General features: G+C 42.5%; 1 protein-coding gene across 1 annotated transcript in view; it reads left to right on the top strand.

Annotated features, from left to right (window-relative positions):
* Positions 1 to 14,676: 14,676 nt before the first annotated feature.
* The window catches only part of LOC124010772 (TSC22 domain family protein 3-like), an 81,945-nt gene continuing 70,352 nt past the window's right edge, over positions 14,677 to 26,269 (top strand). Inside the window, exon 1 of the mRNA XM_046323426.1 lies at positions 14,677 to 15,455. Within this exon, the coding sequence (XP_046179382.1) occupies positions 15,118 to 15,455 (338 nt within the window). The 5' untranslated portion in view covers positions 14,677 to 15,117. The remainder of the gene's footprint in view (positions 15,456 to 26,269) is intronic.

Genomic DNA, 26,269 nt, shown 5'->3' with positions numbered 1-26,269 from the left:
AGTGAGTGATGAAATGGAGTCCTAATGGCCTGAGAGTGAGTGATGAAATGGAGTCCTAATGGTCTGAAAGTGAGTGATGAAATGGAGTCTTAATGGCCTGAGAGTGAGTGATGAAATGGAGTCTTAATGGCCTGAGAGTGAGTGATGAAATGGAGTCTTAATGGCCTGAGAGTGAGTGATGAAATGGAGTCCTAATGGTCTGAGAGTGAGTGATGAAATGGAGTCCTAATGGCCTGAGAGTGAGTGATGAAATGGAGTCCTAATGGTCTGAAAGTGAGTGATGAAATGGAGTCTTAATGGCCTGACAGTGAGTGATGAAATGGAATCCTAATGGCCTGAGAGTGAGTGATGAAATGGAGTCCTAATGGTCTGAGAGTGAGCGATATGGAACAAGTAAATGGTTAGGGGAATTGGACCTTAAGAAAATAACGATTGAACTTTTTAAAACTGCATAACATAATATCCCTCAGAAATCTTCAACTGCCTTCAGCATTTTACGTCCATTATAAATAATCTACCATTTTATTAATGGGGAAAATTAATATGGCAGTAATATTAAAAAGTAGAATAAACGGATGAAATTACTGGCAAAATAAAGACAATGAAAACACATAGAATACTGTACTGGCTCAGAGAGCCTTCCAGGCAACAGAAAACGGAGTGAGATCTAAGCAAATCGAGCTCACATTTAATTTAGAAGAATATACCATTACTGTTAAGGTCTGACGCAATTCAGCCTATTTCTGTTTTTAGAGCAAAACACTGTCTGCGAAATCTAGATATTTGGACAGTGATTGTTAAAAATGGGCACACACTGAAATCAAAACATGCCCACAGTTCTTTGTCTTCTGTCCAGCTGATATGTTTATTCTATTGCAAGGCTTACCCTAGTAACAAATACCGTCCTGTTCCCTATGGAGGGCACTAGTTTTGACCATGGTCCAATGAAGAACTGGCACCGTTTGGTACATAGTGTTATACAGACCTGGGTGGACGTGCCGTGTCACATGAGAGGGAGAAGTACATGTCTGTAAGATGAGGAAAGTAGGTCTTCGGGGAGATCGTTAAAGATGATGGTGTGACTTCATTCAATTTACATCAAAGTACATCAGCTGACAACAGAATCTTCTTCTTTTTAAAAAACTCTGCTGTATTACAGTGGCTGAGGAGAAGATTCAGCTTTTGTCACTACCTACTTCATAGTCAGAGTAGTGGCTCCTCCTACTTGATGTCATAGTCAGAGTAGTGGCTCCTCCTACTTGATGTCATAGTCAGAGTAGTGGCTCCTCCTACTTGATGTCATAGTCAGAGTAGTGGCTACTCCTACTTGATGTTACAGTCAGAGTAGTGGCTACTCCTACTTGATGTCATAGTCAGAGTAGTGGCTCCTCCTACTTGATGTCATAGTCAGAGTAGTGGCTCATCCTACTTGATGTCATAGTCAGAGTAGTGGCTCATCCTACTTGATGTCATAGTCAGAGTAGTGGCTCATCCTACTTGATGTCATAGTCAGAGTAGTGGCTCATCCTACTTGATGTCATAGTCAGAGTAGTGGCTCATCCTACTTGATGTCATAGTCAGAGTAGTGGCTCCCACTACTTTAACAATACAGGTTGGTTTTATTGGTACCGGTTGGTTTTATTGATACAGGTTGGTTTTACCAGTACAGGTTGGTTTTATTAGGACAGGTTGGTTTTAATGGGACATGTTGGTTTTATTGGGACAGTTTGGGTTTACCAGTACAGGTTGGTTTTATTGGGACAGGTTGGTTTAATTGGTACCGGTTGGTTTTACCAGTGCAGGTTGGTTTTACCAGTACAGGTTGGTTTTATTGGGACAGGTTGGTTTTATTGGGACAGGTTATTTTAACAGGACAGGTTGGTTTCACCAGTACAGGTTGGTTTTATTGGGACAGGTTGGTTTTAACAGTACAGGTTGGTTTTACCAGTACAGGTTGGTTTCACCAGTACAGGTTGGTTTTATTGGGACAGGTTGGTTTAATTGGTACCGGTTGGTTTTACCAGTGCAGGTTGGTTTTACCAGTACATGTTGGTTTTATTGGGACAGGTTGGTTTCACCAGTACAGGTTGGTTTTATTGAGACAGGTGGTTTTACCAGTGCAGGTTAGTTTTACCAGTACATGTTGGTTTTATTGGGACAGTTTGGTTTTACCAGTACAGGTTGGTTTTATTGGGACAGGTTGGTTTAATTGGTACCGGTTGGTTTTACCAGTGCAGGTTGGTTTTACCAGTACATTACATTTACATTTAAGTAATTTAGCAGACGCTCTTATCCCAGAGCGACTTTACATGTTGGTTCTATTGGGACAGGTTGGTTTTACCAGTACAGGTTGGTTTCAACAGTACAGGTTGGTTTTAACAGGACAGGTTGGTTTCACCAGTACAAGTTGGTTTTACCAGTACAGGTTGGTTTTATTGGGACAGGTTGGTTTCAACAGTACAGGTTGGTTTCAACAGTACAGGTTGGTTTCACCAGTACAGGTTGGTTTTATTGGGACAGGTTGGTTTCACCAGTACAGGTTGGTTTTACCAGTACAGGTTGGTTTTACCAGTACAGGTTGGTTTTATTGGGACAGGTTGGTTTTATTGGGACAGGTTGGTTTTACCAGTACAGGTTGGTTTCACCAGTACAGGTTGGTTTTATTGGGACAGGTTGGTTTTATTGGGACAGGTTGGTTTCACCAGTACAGGTTGGTTTTATTGGGACAGGTTGGTTTTATTGGGACAGGTTGGTTTTATTGGGACAGGTCGGTTTTATTGGGACAGGTTTGTTTTATTGGGACAGGTTGGTTTTATTGGGACAGGTTGGTTTCACCAGTACAGGTTGGTTTTAACAGTACAGGTTGGTTTTATTGGGACAGGTTGGTTTTATTGGGACAGGTTGGTTTTATTGGGACAGGTTGGTTTCACCAGTACTCTGTAAACTGACAGCCGGAGTCCCAAACAGATATAGCATTTGAGAAAAACAGAATAGTTTCAAACCTTGATTGACATTGAGATACGATCACATATGCCTCTCTTAAACGTCGGATTACTTGGGAACTGATTTCCCAAATTAAAATAATTTCCTTGTGATTTGGTGAGGATTTTATGTCCAAGACCTGAAATTAAATATATATCTTTGTAAGTAAAACATTTTGGCCGAAGGGCCGACTATTGGGGAATCCTGGCCTACACATTTCTGGCATCAAATATGAAATAAAGCAATACATCTGATTCTGTTACACGTTCACTCCAGTAATAATGTTAGTATATTTTTCTGCCATCAGTGTATCTGTCTGACTGTAATACATTTCATTTATTACTGCACAAAGAGTATATACAGTATTTCCCCCATCTTGTCAGAAAGTGTCTGATCTCTTCCCTGCTGTGCCTGGGCAGACCCTCAGGGTTATACAGCAGTCTCTAATCCTTTCATTGGTCTGGGAGGAGATATCACAGTCTCACCCTGAGTTCCTCTCAATCTCTCCAACATGTCCTAGACTTCACAGTGGAAGTGTGTGTGTGGAAACAGTCAGGTTTCTCTCATCCTGTAGATGTGTGTGCCCTCTTGCAGCTAGACGCTGACACTAAGCACTCACCCTTAACTGGCACTGTGCCATGATATTATGATGAATGTGCCAAGTGGAGGCCGTGGAGTGTTGGTGGGGATTCGTATAGGAAATTCAAGCCTGAGTACACCAGTGAGACAATTATCACTGTCTAGGAACCAAGTATGAACCCACTGCTCTGCTCTGCTCTCTTCTTTTCCCCTGTCCTCTCCTGTCCTTTATTTTCCTGTCCTCTCCTCTCCCTTAGACAGTCCTTCTTTTACTCCACTGGTCACAATCCCTTAAGAGGTAACAAGAGGGTTGAATGATTTAGCTTCTCATGGACAGGTGGGACGGTAATGTCCCACCTGGCCAATATCCAGTGAAATTGCAGAGCGCGAAATTCAAACTACAGAATTATAAATATTTAACTTTCATAAAATCACAAGTGTAACACATCAAAATAAAGCTTAACTTCTTGTTAATCCAGCCGCTGTGTCAGATTTCAAAAAGGCTTCACGGCGAAAGCACACCATGCGATTATCTGAGGACAGCACCCCACATACAAAAGTTTTCCAAAACCCAGCATGAAACTCTTTCTAAAGACTTTTGCCATCTAGTGGAAGCCATAGGAACTGCAATCAGGGAGGACTTCACCTTATAATAAAAGTGACAGCCATTGAAAACAGTGGTAGGCTGATTTTTTTTGGGGGGTGGGGGTGTGGGGGTGGTTTGTCCTCGGGGTTTCGTCTGCCATATCAGTTATGTTATACTCACAGACATAATTTTAACAGTTTTAGAAACTTCAGAGTGTTTTCTATCCAAATCTACCAATATATGCATATTAGTAACAGGCTCATAGTAACAGGCACTTTACTTTGGGCACACTTTTCATCCGGATGTGAAAATACTGCCCCCTACCCAAGAGAGGTTAACTCACTGCCTGCCAATGCCTGATCCTACCCGTATTCAGCTGACTCTACCCGTGTTCAGATGAACTACTCGTTTTCAGCCTACCTACCCATGTTCAGCTGACTCTACCCATGTTCAGCTGACTCTACCCATGGTCACCTCACCTACCCGTGTTCAGCTTGATACCACTGACTGCTCTGTCTGTCTAGTCCCTCAGCTTTGATGCAGGAGTATCTGGAGTAACAGAACACAATCTGACTGGCTTTAGTTCAACCAATGAGTGAGTACTGCCAAAGTCATTTCAAAGTTAAAACGCTGTGGAGTGTACAGAACAATTAGTGTGGTTCACAAGGGTGTCTAAAATAGATGTTAGATTTGATATTGTGTCATCTAACTGATGCTCCTTTATCCTGAAGTATCTCTGCTGTACAGCAGGAGAGAGAATCTTAGAACAGAATCTTAGAACACAATCTTAGAACACAATCTTAGAACAGAATCTTTGAACAGAATCTTAGAACAGAATCTTAGAACAGAATCATTGAACAGAATCTTAGAACAGAATCTTTGAACAGAATCTTTGAACAGAATCTTAGAATGCGTAATGATTCCATGTGACAGTTTTATGTCCAGACCACTGATCTAGACTAAATGCATCATGTCTGCCTATCACTCTGTAATGCCTTCAGATACCATAAGCTCTGTCAAATCTTTGTCTTGCTCTGAGGAAGGTCATGGTTGACTGAAGGCTTGGCACATTAAATACTGAAACATGCATCTGATTTAAGTACGCAGATACTTATTTTCAAAGTAAGACTTGTGAATCTGTCATCAATACATTTGACCAATAATGACATGGAGACAGCTGAGATCATTTGGTGTAGATGATGCTGTGAGATACAGAGAGTTTTTGTTTGAGATTCAGTTTTTATGTTTGAGATTCAGTTAGTTTTTAAGTTTGCTTGTTGCACCCTCTAGTGTATTTTTTCATCCTCAGAATATTTCCGATTGTATTTCCGAATGCCTCAACACCAGCAGTACACCTTTATTTCCAAAGGGGGGCAGTAAAACCCCAAGTACATCAGAGTCACATACTGTACACATGTCCAATGACATATATTCCATACTGTTGGGATTGAAGACAAAAAATAAAACTACCACACTATCCACTCCTCCACATTGTACTGGAAACCCCCAGAGCTACGTCCCACATGACAAATGGTAGAAGTCAGTGGCAACACGTCATTCAGGTCAGGTGGGGCAGAGCCCACATTTTGTGCAAAAAAAAAAAAAATATATATATATATATGTATATGTGTGTAAATAAATACATTTTTTGGAGGGGGCTTACTTGTTTTGTATGTTTGTTTTTGTATTAATAGGAGTAAGGCAGCTCCAAAACAGCTGAAACTTATCGGTGCTCATAGTCCATTGGATATAAAGATAACACAAGAAGTTGGAAATCGCACATCGAGTCTTTTGGAAGGAATCAGTGGCTAACTGCAAGTGGTACTTAGAAACCACTAACATTAGCCTGCTATTCAATGGAGTGGCTGTGTGGTTTTTCTCTCCGAGTTCCCACCATGAATCCACAGAATGTTTTATGACAGAATTTGCCCACAAAGGACCGCTGCGCCACCTTCACACAGTCGGTCCAAGAATGTCTTGTATGCTGCTGCATAATGATGTAATATGCCAGGGAGATATGTAGACTGTAGCTAAGAAAGTAATACTAAGTGTATGTTGTGTAGTAAGCTGTTAGTAGCCCCGGTGCCTCTAACTCTAATAATTTGGTCTATTTTCACCAACACGGTATTGTAAACACATCGTTCGTGTCCCGGTGTGTGCTTGTATTGTTTTGTACAGCTTTGACATTGCTACTGATAGTGGTGGTGGTGCCTGGCTTGCATCTGCAAATTCAGCACAGAGCACATTCTATAATAGAACTGTGTTATACTGATAGTAGTGGTGGTGCCTGGCTTGCATCTGCAAATTCAGCACAGACCACATTGTATAATAGAACTGTGTTATACTGATAGTAGTGGTGATGCTTGGCTTGCATCTGCAAATTCAGCACACACCACATTCTATAATAGAACTGTGTTATACTGATAGTAGTGGTGGTGCTAACTCTACATTCTATAATAGAACTGTAACTATACATTCTATAATAGAACTGTAACTATACATTCTATAATAGAATTGTAACTCTACATTCTACAATAGAACTGTAACTCTACATTCTACAATAGAACTGTAACTATACATTCTATAATAGAACTGTAACTATACATTCTATAATAGAACTGTAACTCTACATTCTACAATAGAACTGTAACTCTACATTCTACAATAGAACTGTAACTATACATTGTCACGCCTTGGTCTTAGTATTTTGTGTTTTCGTTATATATTTGGTCAGGCCAGGGTGTGACATGGGTTTATTTTGTTGTGTTTCGTATTGGGGTTTTGTAGGCATTGGGATTGCGGCTGAGTAGGGGTGTCTAGCATAGGCTTGGCTGCCTGAGGCGGTTCTCAATCAGAGTCAGGTGATTCTCGTTGTCTCTGATTGGGAACCATATTTAGGTAGCCTAGGTTTCACTGTGTGTTTTGTGGGTGATTGTTCCTGTCTCTGTGTTTGTTTTCACTAGATAGGCTGTATAGGTTTTTGCGTTCCGTTTGTTGTTTTGTTACTTGGTATTTTCATGTATCGTTCTATTTTATTAAAGAACATGAGTAACCACCACGCTGCATTTTGGTCCGACTCTCTTTCAACAGACGAACGCCGTTACAGAATCACCCACCACACCCGGACCGAGCGGCGTGGTAACAGGCAGCGACAGCAGGAGCAGCGAAAAGAGGAACGGACATGGGAGGATGAATTGTTCGGAGAAGGACCCTGGGATCAGCCTGGAGAATATCGCCGCCCCAAAGAAAAACTGGAGGCGGAGAGAGCTGAGAGGCGCAGAGAGCTGAGAGGCGCTGGTATGAGGAGAAGCAACAGCGGCAGCAGGAGCAACAATATAGGGACTACACTACTTGGGAGGAAATAGACAGGTGGGCGGTCGACCCAGAGAGAATGCCGGAGCCCGCCTGGGATTCGCTGGAGCAGTGCGAGGAGGGTTATAGGAGAATGGAGTTGGAGAGACAAGCACGACGGCGCAGAAGAAAGCCAGAGAGTCAGCCCCAAAAATGTATTGTGGGGGGAGCGTGTCGGGGATTTGATGGCACCTGGGTCAGCGCTCCATACTCGTCCTGAGGTGCGTGTTAGTCAGCTGGTGAAAATTGTGCCAGCCTCACGCACTAGGCCTCCTGTGTACCTACCTAGCCTTGCACGTCCTGTGCCAGCCCTGCTCTCAGGCTCTCCAGTACACCTTCACGGTCCAGTCCATCCTGTGCCACCTTCACACACCAGTCCTCCGATGGCAGCTCCCCGCACCAGGCTTCCTATGCGTGTCCTCGGTCCAGTACCACCAGTTCCAGCACCACGAACCAGGCCTTCAGTGCGCCTCGCCTGTTCAGCACAGCCAGAGCCTTCCTTCTCTCCTGCGCTGCCGGAGTCTCCCGCCTGTTTAGCGCAGCCAGAGCTTTCCTCCTCTCCTGCGCTGCTGGAGTCTCCTGCCTGTTTAGCGCAGCCATAGCTGCCAGTCTGCATAGAGCAGCCAGAGCTGCCAGTCTGCATAGAGCAGCCAGAGCTGCCAGTCTACATGGAGCAGCCAGAGCTGCCAGTCTGCATGGAGCAGCCAGAGCAGCTAGATCCGCCAGTCAGCCATGATCTTCCAGATCTGCCAGTCAACCAGACTCTTCCAGATCTGCCAGTCAACCAGACTCTTCCAGATCTGCCAGTCAACCAGACTCTTCCAGATCCGCCAGCCAGCCAGGATCTGCCGGAGCCAACTACCTGCTTGAGCTTCCTCTCAGTACTGGGCTTCCTCTCAGTACTGGGCTTCCTCTCAGTACTGGGCTTCCCCTCAGTCCCGGGCTTCCTCTCAGTCCCGAGCTTCCCCTCAGTCCCGAGCTTCCCCTCAGTCCCGACCTTCCCCTCAGTCCCGAGCTTCCACCTCAGTCCCGAGCTGCCCTCAGTCCAGTGGGGGTTTTCATTATATATTTGGTCAGGCCAGGGTGTGACATGGGTTTATTTTGTTGTGTTTCGTATTGGGGTTTTGTAGGCATTGGGATTGCAGCTGAGTAGGGGTGTCTAGCATAGGCTTGTCTCTGATTGGGAACCATATTTAGGTAGCCTAGGTTTCACTGTGTGTTTTGTGGGTGATTGTTCCTGTCTCTGTGTTTGTTTTCACTAGATAGGCTGTATAGGTTTTTGCGTTCCGTTTGTTGTTTTGTTACTTGGTATTTTCATGTGTCATTCTATTTTATTAATTAAAGAACATGAGTAACCACCATGCTGCATTTTGGTCCGACTCTCTTTCAACAGACGAACGCTGTTACATACATTCTATAATAGAACTGTAACTCTACATTCTATAATAGAACTGTAACTCTACATTCTATAATACAACTGTAATTATACATTCTATAATAGAACTGTAACTCTACATTCTATAATAGAACTGTAACTCTACATTCTATAATAGAACTGTAACTCTACATTCTATAATAGAACTGTAACTCTACATTCCATAATAGAACTGTAACTCTACATTCTATAATATAACTGTTGTTTAAACAGACAGCTTGGTGCATTCAGCTTGTCAACACTTCTTACAAAAACAAGTAGTGATGAAGTCAATCTCTCCTCCACATTGAGCCAAGAGATATTGACATGCATGTCATTAGTGTTAGCTCTCTGTGTACATCTAAGGGCCAGCTGTGCTGCCCTGTTCTGAGACAGTTGTAATTTTCCAAGATCCCTCTTTGTGGCACCTGACCACATTACTGAACAGTAGTCCAGGCGGGACTGTTATGCAGGTGAATGAGGACCCAAAAGCGACTTGGCGAAAACAGAGTCTTTAATCCAGTAAAGTAAATCTACAATCATAAAGCATAATTCTACTCGTAATGACAAGAACAGACTGGAGACTCGATCATGAACTGCAGGTTGCCTCGGGAAGGCACTTGAACGTAGCAGACTCAGACACCTGCTCACCACGCAGCATCTGAGGGAAACACGACACGACAGGGCGATACACAGACACAGCACGGTGAACAATAGACAAGGATCCGACAGGGCAGAAATGGAAAACAAGGGGAGAAATAGGGACTCTAATCAGGGGGAAAGATAGGGAACAGGTGTGGGAAGACTAAATGATTGATTAGGGGAATAGGAACAGCTGGGAGCAGGAATGGAGCGATAGAGAGAAGAGAGAGAGGGAGGAAGAGAGAAAGAGGGGAACGAACCTAAAAAGACCAGCAGGGGGAAAACGAACAGAGGGAAAAGCAAAATGACAAGACAAAATAAGACAAAACATGACAGGGACAAAACTAGAGCCTGTGGGACCTGGCTTGTTGAAAAGTGTTAAGAAAGTAGAGAAGTTATTATGGACAGACTTCTCCCCATCTTAGCTACTGTTGCATCAATATGTTTATTGATGCAACAATAAGTCACCTCAACGTACTCAATTTCCACATTATTCATTACAAGATTTATTTGAGGTTAAGGGTTTAGTGAATAATTTGTCCCAAATACAATACTTTTAGTTTTTGAAAAAAGTAGGACTAACTTATTCCTTGCCACCCGTTCTGAAACTAATTGCAGCTTTTTGCTAAGTGTTGCTGTCATTTCAGTGGCTGTAGTAGCTGATGTGTATAGTGTTGAGTCATCCGCATACTCAAAGCATGTCGTTAGTACTAGACATACGAGAGTTGCTTTACGAAAGTGTTTTTTTTCTAAATCTAGAAATGTAATAGTGCTATAAAACAGAACCAACACACATTTGGAGATTTGTATTTGTCACGCCCTGACCTTAGAGAGCCTTGTTATGTCTCTATTTGGTTTGGTCAGGGTGTGACTTAGGTGTGCATTCTATGTTCTGTTTTTTATGTTTTTGTATTTCTATGTTTTGGCTGGGTATGGTTCTCAATCAGGGACAGCTGTCTATCATTGTCTCTGATTGGGAATCATACTTAAGCAGCCTTGTTCCCTTTTGTCATTGTGGGAAGTTGTTGTTGTTAGGGGTACTATAGCCCTTGTAAGCGACACGGTCGTTTTTTTGTGTTATTTCTTGTTTTGTTGGCGACATTTTATATAAATAAAGAAAATGTACGCTCACCACGCTGCACCTTGGTCTCATTCCGACGACGGCCGTGACAGTATTACACATTTGAATAATCTAATCTTAGAATTAAACAATAAAGGCATTTAAACACAATCATTCTAAAACAAATACCATTACTTTTTTGGTGCCTGACGGACATGAATCCAGGAAGTTGCATTTTATATAGGAGAAAAATAGGTTGTTCCTTTACATGGTATGATAGCTCATACTAATATATATTTCAAATTCTATTAATATTAAGACAAATATTTGAGATTGCCTGTCTTTCAAGAATCCCTGAGCTCTAAAACAGCAACATTTTCTCTCAGCCTCATGGCAAAATGTAAAACTGCTCTACGCCACTGTAGAGCAGACCCTTCACCAAATACCAACACATTCAGAGCCGTTAGACTGGTCCAGAGGTGATGGGTTGGACCAGAGTCAGGACACGCGTGGGTAAAGGCGGCGGTTTGAAAACGTGTCATTGTCTTTGACACTCTGATTGGTCAGAGACGACAACTTTTGTTTTTTGTACAACGCCCCTCGTGCCATTTGTCACCACAAACGACATCAACGACGGCAGTCTCAGACTAAAGTTGCTCGCGTATGACAGAGAAGCGGAAGAATTTAGAGTGAATCGCCAGGCTGACTCACTTCATCAACATGTCATCACAGAAGTGCTGTATTTTCTCAAGCACCAATAGAGGGCAACGTTTCTTTCATTTCACTTCATCCACAGCTTCCACCTGATTTCCCAGCAAAAAGGGTACATCCCAAAATGGCACGCTATTGGGCCCTGGTCAAAAGTAGTGCATAGTGTGTCATTTGGGATGCATCCAAGGGCTCCACTGCCCGAGGACATCATCAGACACTCAACAAAGCAACAGACAGATATTTCCTCTGTTTAATTGATACTGCTGAGCATAATGCAATGCAAACATTTGAAATTGACACCTGCTTTCAATAAGCCATGATATCTTCTCATTGTTCTATTCTGTCTTCACTGCAAAGCTGATAGTGTACTAACTTAATCACACTGGATAGATAAGTTCCCCTAACTTAAGCACACTCTGGATAGATAAGTTCCCCTAACTTAATCACACTCTGGATAGACAAGTTCCCCTAACTTAAGCACACTCTGGATAGATAAGTTCCCCTAACTTAAGCACACTCTGGATAGATAAGTTCCCCTAACTTAAGCACACTCTGGATAGATAAGTTCCCCTAACTTAATCACAATATGGATAGACAAGTTCCCCTAACTTAATCACACTCTGGATAGATAAGTTCCCCTAACTTAATCACACTCTGGATAGATAAGTTCCCCTAACTTAATCACACTCTGGATAGATAAGTTCCCCTAACTTAAGCACACTCTGGATAGATAAGTTCCCCTAACTTAATCACACTCTGGATAGACAAGTTCCCCTAACTTAATCACACTCTGGGCAGATAAGTTCCCCTAACTTAATCACACTCTGGATAGATAAGTTCCCCTAACTTAATCACACTCTGGATAGATAAGTTCCCCTAACTTAATCACACTCTGGGCAGATAAGTTCCCTAACTTAATCACACTCTGGATAGATAAGTTCCCCTAACTTAATCACACTCTGGATAGATAAGTTCCCCTAACTTAATCACACTCTGGATAGATAAGTTCCCCTAACTTAATCACACTCTGGGCAGATAAGTTCCCCTAACTTAATCACACTCTGGGCAGATAAGTTCCCCTAACTTAATCACACTCTGGATAGATAAGTTCCCCTAACTTAATCACACTCTGGATAGATAAGTTCCCCTAACTTAATCACACTCTGGATAGATAAGTTCCTCTAACTTAATCACACTCTGGGCAGATAAGTTCCCCTAACTTAATCACACTCTGGATAGATAAGTTCCCCTAACTTAATCACACTCTGGGCAGATAAGTTCCCCTAACTTAATCACACTCTGGATAGACAAGTTCCCCTAACTTAATCACACTCTGGATAGATAAGTTCCCCTAACTTAATCACACTCTGGATAGATAAGTTCCCCTAACTTAATCACACTCTGGGCAGATAAGTTCCCCTAACTTAATCACACTCTGGATAGATAAGTTCCCCTAACTTAATCACACTCTGGATAGATAAGTTCCCTAACTTAATCACACTCTGGATAGATAAGTTCCCTAACTTAATCACACTCTGGGCAGATAAGTTCCCCTAACTTAATCACACTCTGGGCAGATAAGTTCCCCTAACTTAATCACACTCTGGGCAGATAAGTTCCCCTAACTTAATCACACTCTGGGCAGATAAGTTCCCCTAACTTAATCACACTCTGGGCAGATAAGTTCCCCTAACTTAATTAAATCAAGGGCTATCTGTTGACTTACTTTGTATAATGAAAACCATTTGATTTTACTGTGGCAGGCTGGCAGCCATGGCCTGCATGATATCATTTTCAATTAAAATGTAATGACATTCTATTTTCTAGCTTGTGATACTGTTGTTTGAGAAAATAACACACTGGGCCAGATATCAAAATTCACTTTGCACAATAAACAAATTGGGGACAAACTGAGAAGATTGCAAATATTGATGTTTCCTATCTTGACTTGATCAAACATGAAATGGATGAACTATAAATATTACAGACATGCACTTTTGTTTGTGCCCATTGAGTGTGAAAATGTACATTTGACAAAATATGCCACGTTCATGTACATTTACCCCCCTCTCTTCCTATCAATAGTTACTCGCTACTGATTGGCCTGAGCCTCCCTTTTGATCTGTATGTCTTTAGGAACTGTCTTTAGGAACTGTCTTTAGGAACTGTCTTTAGGAACTGTCTTTAGGAACTGTCTTTAGGTTCTACTAAGCTGTATGGATTGTTATAAGATGGTCATACCAAGGATCATTTAGCTATTTGATTTGAATTTTAACAACAGATAGTCCCCCCCCCCCCTTAAAAATGAGCGAAAGGAAGTTTGTTCTGATGTGTATGTACTATATCTGAGAGGTTATACAAAGATCAGGAAATGAGGAAATGTCGAATTGTTTTAAACACACCTTATTTGGGGGGGGGGGGGGGGTCACTAAACGGTCTCCGTATGTACTTTCATTCATTTTTACAACTGGTACCAGGGGACCTTCAGACGAGTCTTGTGAGGACTGTGTTGCATCCTAGAGCAAAACAACCAACATGCATGTGTTGCTGAGAGTCGCACCTTCCTGAGAGTCTCAACACAGAGGGGTCATGTTAGTGTGTAACTCAAACTGTTCGGACGCTACAGACAGAAGTTGGCAGATCGGCGGCACCGATGTCAGACTAGTCACAGGACCGCTTGTGGGCATCTTAGAGCAAAACGGAGAACATCGATTGCAAGAATCTCATCTTTCCGTAGAGGGGTCATAATGTAGGCCAAATCATTTGGACACTACAGACGATTTTGTGAGACCAATTTTCGGGATGTCTCATGGTCTGACAAACACTGCTGTAGCTCTGTCACCATTCACCACAGATGCGGAAGTGCGACATAGATGGATGAGGTTGATTGAGACGCATCCAATGATATCTCTAGTTTAAACTGAAGGATTTTGATGGGGATATTTTAGTATGCTAATTCGATGTTCGTGCTCTCTCTTCCTCTTTCTCTCGCTCTCCCTGTCTCTCCCTCTCTGTCTCTCTCTCTCTGTTGCTCTCTTTCTCTCTGTGTCTCTCTGTGTCTGTCTCTCTCTGTGTCTGTCTCTCTCTGTGTCTGTCTCTCTCTGTGTCTGTCTCTCTCTGTGTCTGTGTCTCTCTGTCTCTCTGTGTCTCTCTGTGTCTCTCTCTCTGTGTCTCTCTTGCTTCCTCTCTCTCCCTCTCTCTCTTTAATAATAACAATTGTGATGTAGCAGTTGAGAGAGCAGAGAAAGAGGAGGGCCAGCCATCTACCAATCACAAGGTTTCCCCACCTCCCTCCCTCTGTCTCTAAGCACGCAAACGTTGGGCAAAAAAAAAAGTGATAAGCAGCTTTGAAACACGTTCCCGCTGAATCAGGGCGAGTGTGTTCGACTCAGACACAGACAGCACAGCATTGGCTAACTCTCTCTCTCCCACAGACACAGAAGCGAGTGTCTCACAACCAAAGCAAACATAGCCTTATTAACGTGACAAGTTTGAGACTCAGGGAGACACGACTGACTGCCTACTGTCAGGGAAGAGGAGGAAGCTGGGGACACTTGACTTACCAACACAACCAATCCAGAGAACCTGGAGGGAGGCAATCCTTCCCTCTGCGTATGCTGAGGAATACACCCTACACACAACAACAACTACAAGCCTGAGAAGAAGAGAGACCAGTGCCACGGTCTTTCTCTTTCTCTCTTTATACCTCTCTCTCCTGCTGTGGAGCTCTGTCCTCGTCTCTCCAGTCCCTCAAGGTATTCTGCTGACCTGACTGCCTGATCTGCTGTCATCATGTCAGAAGGAGAAGAATGTCGCTCTCCCATCGGTCTGGACTGCTGCTCCTGCTGCCTGGACCTGGCCAACTGTGACGACCCAGCTAGAAGTGGGGGCCAAGGCAGAGGCCAAAGCACCCCTCTGATGGGCAGCCCCACGTCGCTTAGCCACTTCCGCCAGTTCCGTGAGCAGCTGACGTTCCAGAACCAGAACGTGAACACAGACAAGCTGAACAGCATGATGAGGCTGGACTCTCTGGAGTCTGTGGTCAGAGACCCCTGTTACCTGCTCAACGAGGGCATCTGCAACAGCAACATCGACCAGACCACACTGTCCATCCTGCTGTTCTTCCACAGGTACTGTACTTCACCTCTATACACCGCCCATCCTCATTCTCACGTTGTTGATACATGAAACACCTCACAACACCTCTTCACATTATCTCACTCATTACTGTCTCATTATTACTGTCATTATTACTGTATAATTATTACTGTATACTTATTACTGTCATTATTACTGTCATTATTACTGTAATTACTGTACAACGTAATCATTATTGTGATTACTCATTGTTATACTGTACTTACAGCAGTAATCCTAACCAGCCCTACGCCTTACCGTAACCCTAAGTACAGTGTAAGTGCAATGTAACAATGAGTAACTTCACTATTGTCACTGTACTTATGGGAACATGAATAAACCAGGCAGTGTTATGTAAAGACAGACCCTTCCTCCTCCTCATCACCTGAACTGAAAAGTGGTTGAGCCATCCCTTCCCCTTTCTGTTTTACTACACTGTTCCACTTTCTGATTGTGTACTTTTTCAATGTTCATTTACAAGGAATGTATTGGTGCTATGCCTGTCATAAACACAAATGACAACAATAACATTATCAACATAATCAACAAAAAACATTAATACAATACTTCTATCTTAAAATCAAAACATCACAATTGACCAATGAGGTTCTTTGATAAAACATTTTCCTCTAGACGTAACTGTAAAAAAACAACCAATCACAAAGACCTATTTTTTTTTTGTTCTAAAAGACAACTTGTCATATTGGACTCAGTATTCATTCGTCTGGGTGGGTTGTAGAAGGCTTATTGACCTTACATATGGTTGGTTTAATTCAGGGTCACACAGAGCAGTTTCTTAGAGGTCTTAAACAAATCTACTTTGAAACAAAAGTGTACACCTCACACACACACGGTTATTTTAATTTTAACTTTATTTAACTAGGCAAGTCAGTTAAGAACAAATTCTTATTTTAAATGACGGCCTAGGAACAGTGGGTCAACTGCCTGTTCAGGGGCAGAACGACAGATTTGTACCTTGTCAGATTTGAACTTGCAACCTTTCGGTTACTGGTCCAACGCTCTAACCACTAGGCTACCCTGCCACCTCTACACTCTAACCACTAGGCTACCCTGCGGACCCTACACTCTAACCACTAGGCTACCCTGCCACCTCTACACTCTAACCACTAGGCTACCCTGCCACCTCTACACTCTAACCACTAGGCTACCCTGCCACCTCTACACTCTAACCACTAGGCTACCCTGCCACCTCTACACTCTAACCACTAGGCTACCCTGCCACCTCTACGCTCTAACCACTAGGCTACCCTGCCACCTCTACGCTCTAACCACTAGGCTACCCTGCCACCTCTACGCTCTAACCACTAGGCTACCCTGCCACCTCTACATTCTAACCACTAGGCTACCCTGACACCTCTACGCTCTAACCACTAGGCTACCCTGCCACCTCTACACTCTAACCACTAGGCTACCCTGCCACCTCTACGCTCTAACCACTAGGCTACCCTGCCACCTCTACACTCTAACCACTAGGCTACCCTGCCATCTCTACACTCTAACCACTAGGCTACACTGCCACCTCTACATTCTAACCACTAGGCTACCCTGCCACCTCTACACTCTAACCACTAGGCTACCCTGCCATCTCTACACTCTAACCACTAGGCTACCCTGCCACCTCTACACTCTAACCACTAGGCTACCCTGCCACCTCTACGCTCTAACCACTAGGCTACCCTGCCACCTCTACACTCTAACCACTAGGCTACCCTGCCACCTCTACGCTCTAACCACTAGGCTACCCTGCCACCTCTACGCTCTAACCACTAGGCTACCCTGCCACCTCTACGCTCTAACCACTAGGCTACCCTGCCACCTCTACGCTCTAACCACTAGGCTACCCTGCCACCTCTACGCTCTAACCACTAGGCTACCCTGCCACCTCTACACTCTAATCACTAGGCTACCCTGCCACCTCTACACTCTAACCACTAGGCTACCCTGCCGCCCCGACAGTGATATAGAGTTGAAATACATTTTCAGTTTGCATCATAATATGACACTTTACACCACGTTTTGCAAAATAATGTTTATTGATTAATAATTAATTGATGAATCCTATTAATAAACATTCCCATCATGACGCTACTAAGTCATTTGACGACAGGAAAGGGATGACCTGTACATACACTCCGACTTCCTCCTCTCTCATCGTGACCAAATTGTACATGTAAAATCGCAGGTTTGTTTGGAAACATGCTGACTTGTTAGTGGGGATTAGACAAGTCATGCAGCAGATTACTGCCAGTTCACATCTATGTTTGGCAAACCTAGGAATGACTTACACTCAGTTCAAATTCAAATGAACCAAAATGACCATTGGAACTATTCCATAGCTACAGCAACCATCATTGCTGTGCTTCTGATTTATGAAAGCACGAACAGTACATTCTGTACACACTGAAACAGTACTGTCTATTTACACTGAAACAGTACTGTCTGTACACACTGAAACAGTACTGTCTATTTACACTGAAACAGTACTGTCTATTTACACTGAAACAGTACTGTCTATTTACACTGAAACAGTACTGTCTATACACACTGAAACAGTACTGTCTGTACACACTGAAACAGTACTGTCTGTACACACTGAAACAGTACTGTCTATACACACTGAAACAGTACTGTCTGTACACACTGAAACAGTACTGTCTATACACACTGAAACAGTACTGTCTATACACACTGAAACAGTACTGTCTATACACACTGAAACAGTACTGTCTATACACACTGAAACAGTACTGTCTGAAACAGTACACACTGAAACAGTACTGTCTGAAACAGTACTGTCTATTTACACTGAAACAGTACTGTCTATACACACTGAAACAGTACTGTCTATACACACTGAAACAGTACTGTCTGTACACACTGAAACAGTACTGTCTACACACTGAAACAGTACTGTACACACTGAAACAGTACTGTCTATACACACTGAAACAGTACTGTCTATTTACACTGAAAGCACTGAAACAGTACTGTCTATACACACTGAAACAGTACTGTCTATACACACTGAAACAGTACTGTCTATTTACACTGAAACAGTACTGTCTATACACACTGAAACAGTACTGTCTATTTACACTGAAAAGCACTAACAGTACTGAAACAGTACTGTCTATTTACACTGAAAGCACTAACAGTACTGTCTATACACACTGAAACAGTACTGTCTATTTACACTGAAACAGTACTGTCACACTAACAGTACTGTCTATACACACTGAAACAGTACTGTCTATTTACACTGAAAGCACTAACAGTACTGTCTATACACACTGAAACAGTACTGTCTATTTACACTGAAACACTAACAGTACTGTCTATACAGTACTGTCTATACACACTGAAACACTGAAACAGTACTGTCTAGTACTGTCTACACTGAAACAGTACTGTCTGAAACAGTACTGTCTATACACACTGAAACAGTACTGTCTATACACACTGAAACAGTACTGTCTATACACACTGAAACAGTACTGTCTGTACACACTGAAACAGTACTGTCTATACACACTGAAACAGTACTGTCTACACTGAAACACTGAAACAGTACTGAAACAGTACTGTCTGTACACACTGAAACAGTACTGTCTGTATTTACACTGAAACAGTACTGTCTATACACACTGAAACAGTACTGTCTGTACACACTGAAACAGTACTGTCTGTACACACTGAAACAGTACTGTCTATTTACACTGAAAGCACTAACAGTACTGTCTATACACACTGAAACAGTACTGTCTATACACACTGAAACAGTACTGTCTATTTACACTGAAAGCACTAACAGTACTGTCTATACACACTGAAACAGTACTGTCTATACACACTGAAACAGTACTGTCTATACACACTGAAACAGTACTGTCTATTTACACTGAAAGCACTAACAGTACTGTCTATACACACTTTGAAAGGTACAGATTGCAAGTGTCATGTTTGGTTTCTGAGCAGTAAAATGTGAAGGCCTCCTGAGAAATATCTTAGCTAGGACATTATGTCCACAACGAGCACCGTCATCAACGGCGACGCCACCTTTGACCTCCACATACAGTGGGGCAAAAAAGTATTTAGTCAGCCACCAATTGTGCAAGTTCTCCCACTTAAAAAGATGAGAGAGGCCTGTAATTTTCATCACAGATACACTTCAACTATGACAGACAAAATGAGAAAAAAATCCAGAAAAATCACATTGTAGGATTTTTAATGAATTTATTTGCAAATTATGGTGGAAAATAAGTATTTGGTCACCTACAAACAAGCAAGATTTCTGGCTCTCACAGACCTGTAACTTCTTCTTTAAGAGGCTCCTCTGTCCTCCACTCATTACCTGTATTAATGGTACCTGTTTGAACTTGTTATCAGTATAAAAGACACCTGTCCACAACCTCAAACAGTCACACTCCAAACTCCACCATAGCCAAGACCAAAGAGCTGTCAAAGGACACCAGAAACAAAATTGTAGACCTGCACCAGGTTGGGAAGACTGAATCTGCAATAGGTAAGCAGCTTGGTTTGAAGAAATCATCTGTGGGAGCAATTATTAGGAAATGGAAGACATACAAGACCACTGATAATCTTCCTCGATCTGGGGCTCCACGCAAGATCTCACCCCGTGGGGTCAAAATTATCACAAGAACAGTGAGCAAAAAATCCCAGAACCTCACGGGGGGACATAGTGAATAACCTGCAGAGAGTAACAAAGCCTACCATCAGTAACACACTACGCCGCCAGGGACTCAAATCCTGCAGTGCCAGACGTGTCTCCCTGCTTAAGCCAGTAGATGTCCAGGCCCGTCTGAAGTTTGCTAGAGAGCATTTGGATGATCCAGAAGAAGATTGGGAGAATGTCATATGGTCAGATGAAACCAAAATAGAACTGTAAAGGAAAGAATGAATGGGGCCATGTATCGTGAGATTTTGAGTGAAAACCTCCTTCCATCAGCAAGGGCATTGAAGATGAAACGTGGCTGAGTCTTTCAGCATGACAATGATCCCAAACACACCGCCCGGGCAACGAAGGAGTGGCTTCGTAAGATGCATTTTCAAGGTCCTGGAGTGGCCTAGCCAGTCTCCAGATCTCAACCCCATAGAAAATCTTTGGAGGGAGTTGAAAGTCTGTGTTGCCCGGCAACAGCTCCAAAACATCACTGCTCTAGAGGAGATCTGCATGGAGGAATGGGCCAAAATACCAGCAACAGTGTGTGAAAACCTTGTGAAGACTTACAGAAAATGTTTGACCTCTGTCATTGCCAACAAAGGGTAAATAACAAAGTATTGAGATAAACTTTTGTTATTGACCAAATACTTACTTTACGCCATAATTTGCAAATAAATTAATTAAAGATTTTTTTTCACATTTTGTCTGTCATAGTTGAAGTGTACCTATGATGAAAATTACAGGCCTCTCTCATCTTTTTAAATGGGAGAACTTGCACAATTGGTGGCTGACTAAATACTTTTTTGCCCCAATGTACATTGAACTGGGAAGCATTAATGTCAGCAAAGCAGAGATATTGGTTAAAAATTAATGTCAGAGAAAAGTGCAATTATATCTTTAAAACGTATTTCTAAATATGTATTACACGTGACAGATAATTATGTAATAAAAAACATGTTGGACTTCTTTTCATTGGTGTGACCTAAGCATTCTCCTTTGACCTCAACCTCACCAGAACCATCAGACAGGGTTCTTGGTAATGTCTGAAAACCAGGAGACTATTTCAATCGTAATGAGTTGTTACGTCTTAAAAAATGAATTTTAAGACTTGTTGTGGACGTGTATGACCCTGTTAGAATCTCTATTACGTCTAATAATGATCCTCACAACAACAGAAAACTGCCGTTTTGAATCAGTCGAAATGTTGACACATAGAGAGACAAAAAAAGTCTGAAGTAATTATACCTGCAGGCTTTAAATAACAAGTCGTGAAATCATCAAGCACAGTATGATTGGCGCAAGAACTAAAAACAAGTCTAAACACAAAACACTGTAGCCCGATTTGGGCGAGAACAGTTTTTATAGATGTGTTTACATTAGGTGTGTAGCTCAATGGAGTGTTATGAGAAACGCTGCCAAACTTCTGTCGCCATTAAGACTGAATGTTGGCTGCCACTGTCATTTTCACAGCTTTATTCTTGTCAAATATGTATCTTTCACTTCATGGCAGCTTTACTGTTGTCAAAGATGCATAAATAACTTCATGCCAATGTCACCAAGAGTATCCAAGTAACTCAGCTGTTAAAAGTAGAATCAGTTTTATTGTGTTGACAGTCACTTCTCTACTTGGCATTAACTGTACTAGCTACAGAGCCTTCAGCACATTTTGTTGTGTTACAGCCTGAATTCAAATGAGTTAAATATTTATATTTATTTTTTACCCATCTACACACAATACCCCATAATGACAGTGAAAATAAACACGTTTTTGAATTGTTTTGCAAAGGTATTGAATATGAAATGCAGAAATATCTCATTGACATAAGTTTTCACACCCTGAGTCAATACTTTGTAGAAACACATTTGACAGCGATTACAGCCATGTGTCTTTCTGGGTAAATCTCTAAGAGCTGTGAGTCTTTCTGGGTACATCTCTAAGAGCTGTGAGTCTTTCTGGGTAAATCTCTAAGAGCTGTGAGTCTTTCTGGGTACATCTCTAAGAGCTGTGAGTCTTTCTGGGTACATCTCTAAGAGCTGTGAGTCTTTCTCGGTAAATCTAAGAGCTGTGAGTCTTTCTAGGTACATCTGTAAGAGCTGTGAGTCTTTCTGGGTAAATCTCTAAGAGCTGTGAGTCTTTCTAGGTACATCTGTAAGAGCTGTGAGTCTTTCTCAGTAAATCTCTAAGAGCTGTGAGTCTTTCTGGGTACATCTATAAGAGCTGTGAGTCTTTCTGGGTACATATGTAAGAGCTGTGAGTCTTTCTGGGTACATCTGTAAGAGCTGTGAGTCTTTCTGGGTAAATCTAAGAGCTGTGAGTCTTTCTGGGTAAATCTAAGAGCTGTGAGTCTTTCTGGGTACATCTCTAAGAGCTGTGAGTCTTTCTGGGTAAATCTAAGAGCTGTGAGTCTTTCTGGGTAAATCTCTAAGAGCTGTGAGTCTTTCTGGGTAAATCTCTAAGAGCTTTCCGCAACTGGATTGCACAACATTTACCCATTATTCTTTTCAGAATTCTTCAAGCTCTGTCAAATTGGTTGTTGATCATTGCTAGACAACCATTTTTCAAGACTTGCCATAGATATTCAAGTCCATGTAACTTAGTTTTTTTTTACAATCCATTTGGCACTAATTTCAGAACCTTGTGGTCATTTTTCAAAACTCTAGACACAGAACTCAAAACGGTCATCACTTGTAACGGCTTTCTTCCTGGGAAGGAGAGGCGGAGCGTGGTTAAAGTTCATGTTATTTTAATAAGGTAACTCAACATGAACAGACCGCAAACCAATACATGTGCAAATCGAACACAGTCTTATCTGGTGCATAGACACAAAGACAAGAAACAATCACCCACAAAACCCAACACAAAACAGGCTACCTAAATATGCTTCCCAATCAGAGACAATGACTAACACCTGCCTCTGATTGAGAACCATATCAGGCCAAACATAGAAATAGACAAACCAGACACACAACATAGAATGCCCACCCAGCTCATGTCCTGACCAACACTAAAACAAGGAAAAGACAAAAGAACTATGGTCAGAACGTGACCAGGCTAACACAGGCTGTCCAACTCTCAAAGCGTTTTTCATATCTTTAAAGAAACCTTGCACTTGCGGAATCATTGGTTCGAATAACTCATTCATCATGAAATACCAATAGGAACATTCATTTAGATCACACACACACAAGATACCGATAGTTTCACCGTGTAGTTGTTCGTTCATTCATTAAATATTGTAGTACAAAATATGTGATACATGTTTCATTATGGTACTACACGTAAATACATTACTGTAAAATAACTAGTAGAGAGAATACTACAGGCAGAGTGGAATCATTGAACAAAATATGACATTTATTGATGAAATACAATAAAATCACTCATAGGTTTCTTTTAATCAAAGCAAAAGTAATTAGCTACAAAAAAAGAAAAAAACTACTGTAAAACATCACTGCAGTGTTCCTCACCTGGCTTACTGTAAAACATCAACTGCAGTGTTCCTCACCTGGCTTACTGTAAAACATCAACTGCAGTGTTCCTCACATGGCTTACTGTAAAACATCACTGCAGTGTTCCTCATCTTGCTTACTGTAAAACATCAACTGCAGTGTTCCTCACCTGGCTTACAGTAAAACATCACTGCAGTGTTCCTCACCTGGCTTACTGGAAAACATCAACTGCAGTGTTCCTCACATGGCTTACTGTAAAACATCACTGCAGTGTTCCTCACCTGGCTTACTGTAAAACATCAACTGCAGTGTTCCTCACCTGGCTTACTGTAAAACATCAACTGCAGTGTTCCTCACATGGCTTACTGTAAAACATCACTGCAGTGTTCCTCAACTTGCTTACTGTAAAAACATCAACTGCAGTGTTCCTCACCTGGCTTACTGTAAAATATCAACTGCAGTGTTCCTCACCTGGCTTACTGTAAAATATCAACTGCAGTGTTCCTCACCTGGCTTACTGTAAAACATGAGCAGTTGTATCAATTGATAGTTAGATCATTGTAATGAAATGAATAGACAGTCATCTCAGATGTAGTGTGTGAATTAAAAAAAATAAAAAATAAAAACTTTATTTAACTAGGCAAGTCAGTTAAGAACAAATTCTTATTTTAAATGACAGCCTAGGAACAGTGGGTTAACTGCCTGTTCAGGGGCAGAAGGACAAATTTGTACCTTGTCAGCTCGGGGATTTGAACTTGCAACCTTCCGGTTACTAGTCCAACGCTCTAACAAACTAAGCTACCCTGCCACCTCTACACTCTAAACAACTAGGCTACCCTGCCACCTCTACACTCTAACCACTAGGCTACCCTGCCACCTCTACACTCTAACCACTAGGCTACCCTGCCTCCTCTACACTCTAACCACTAGGCTACCCTGCCACCTCTACACTCTAACCACTAGGCTACCCTGCCACCTCTACACTCTAACCACTAGGCTACCCTGCCACCTCTACACTCTAACCACTAGGCTACCCTGCCACCTCTACACTCTAACCACTAGGCTACCCTGCCACCTCTACACTCTAACCACTAGGCTAACCTGCCACCTCTACACTCTAACCACTAGGCTACCCTGCCACCTCTACACTCTAACCACTAGGCTACCCTGCCGCCTCTACACTCTAACCACTAGGCTACCCTGCCACCTCCACACTCTAACCACTAGGCTACCCTGCCACCTTGACACTCTAACCACTAGGCTACCCTGCCACCTCTACACTCTAACCACTAGGCTACCCTGCCACCTCTACACTCTAACCACTAGGCTACCCTGCCACCTCTAACCACTAGGCTACCCTGCCACCTCTAACCACTAGGCTACCCTGCCACCTCTACACTCTAACCACTAGGCTACCCTGCCACCTCTAACCACTAGGCTACCCTGCCACCTCTAACCACTAGGCTACCCTGCCACCTCTACACTCTAACCCACTAGGCTACCCTGCCACCTCTAACCACTAGGCTACCCTGCCACCTCTACACTCTAACCACTAGGCTACCCTGCCACCTCTAACCACTAGGCTACCCTGCCACCTCTAACCACTAGGCTACCCTGCCACCTCTACACTCTAACCACTAGGCTACCCTGCCACCTCTACACTCTAACCACTAGGCTACCCTGCCACCTCTACACTCTAACCACTAGGCTACCCTGCCATCTCTAACCACTAGGCTACCCTGCCACCTCTAACCACTAGGCTACCCTGCCACCTCTACACTCTAACCACTAGGCTACCCTGCCACCTCTAACCACTAGGCTACCCTGCCACCTCTAACCACTAGGCTACCCTGCCACCTCTACACTCTAACCCACTAGGCTACCCTGCCACCTCTAACCACTAGGCTACCCTGCCACCTCTACACTCTAACCACTAGGCTACCCTGCCACCTCTAACCACTAGGCTACCCTGCCACCTCTAACCACTAGGCTACCCTGCCACCTCTACACTCTAACCACTAGGCTACCCTGCCACCTCTAACCACTAGGCTACCCTGCCACCTCTACACTCTAACCACTAGGCTACCCTGCCACCTCTAACCACTAGGCTACCCTGCCACCTCTACACTCTAACCACTAGGCTACCCTGCCGCCCCAATTGCACTTTGAAATGGTAATACTTGGATGTTAATTAAGTTGTGTCATTTTGAACAGGTGATTTTAGTTCAATGAAAAAATGATCTTAGTTGTATGTGTATTGTATCCAAGCATTTGGAAAAAGTGTTAAGAGTTTTGAAAAATGTGCATTTTGATCATTGGTTTTGAATTTTGTGTCTAGAGTTTTGTAAAATGACATCAAGGTTTCCGAAATGACTATAAGTAAATTAAACTGTGTTATGACCTGTTCAGCACATTTTTACCTCTGAACTTATTTAGACTTGCCATAACAAAGGAATTGAATACTTAACTCAATGACTCAAGACATTTCAGCATTTACATTTTTTGGATGAATTAGTAAAATAATAATAATAATAATTGGAAAAACAATTCCGCTTTCACATTACAGAGTAGTGTGTGTGGGCTACTGACACACAAAAAAAACATGTAATCCATTTTAAAATCAGGCTGTAACACAACAACATGTGGAGAAAGTCA

Source organism: Oncorhynchus gorbuscha, linkage group LG23 (assembly GCF_021184085.1).
Source record: "Oncorhynchus gorbuscha isolate QuinsamMale2020 ecotype Even-year linkage group LG23, OgorEven_v1.0, whole genome shotgun sequence".
Taxonomy (NCBI): Eukaryota; Metazoa; Chordata; class Actinopteri; order Salmoniformes; family Salmonidae; genus Oncorhynchus; species Oncorhynchus gorbuscha.
The sequence above is the reverse complement of the archived record's forward strand: the minus strand, read 5'-3'. Positions and strand labels throughout refer to the sequence as shown.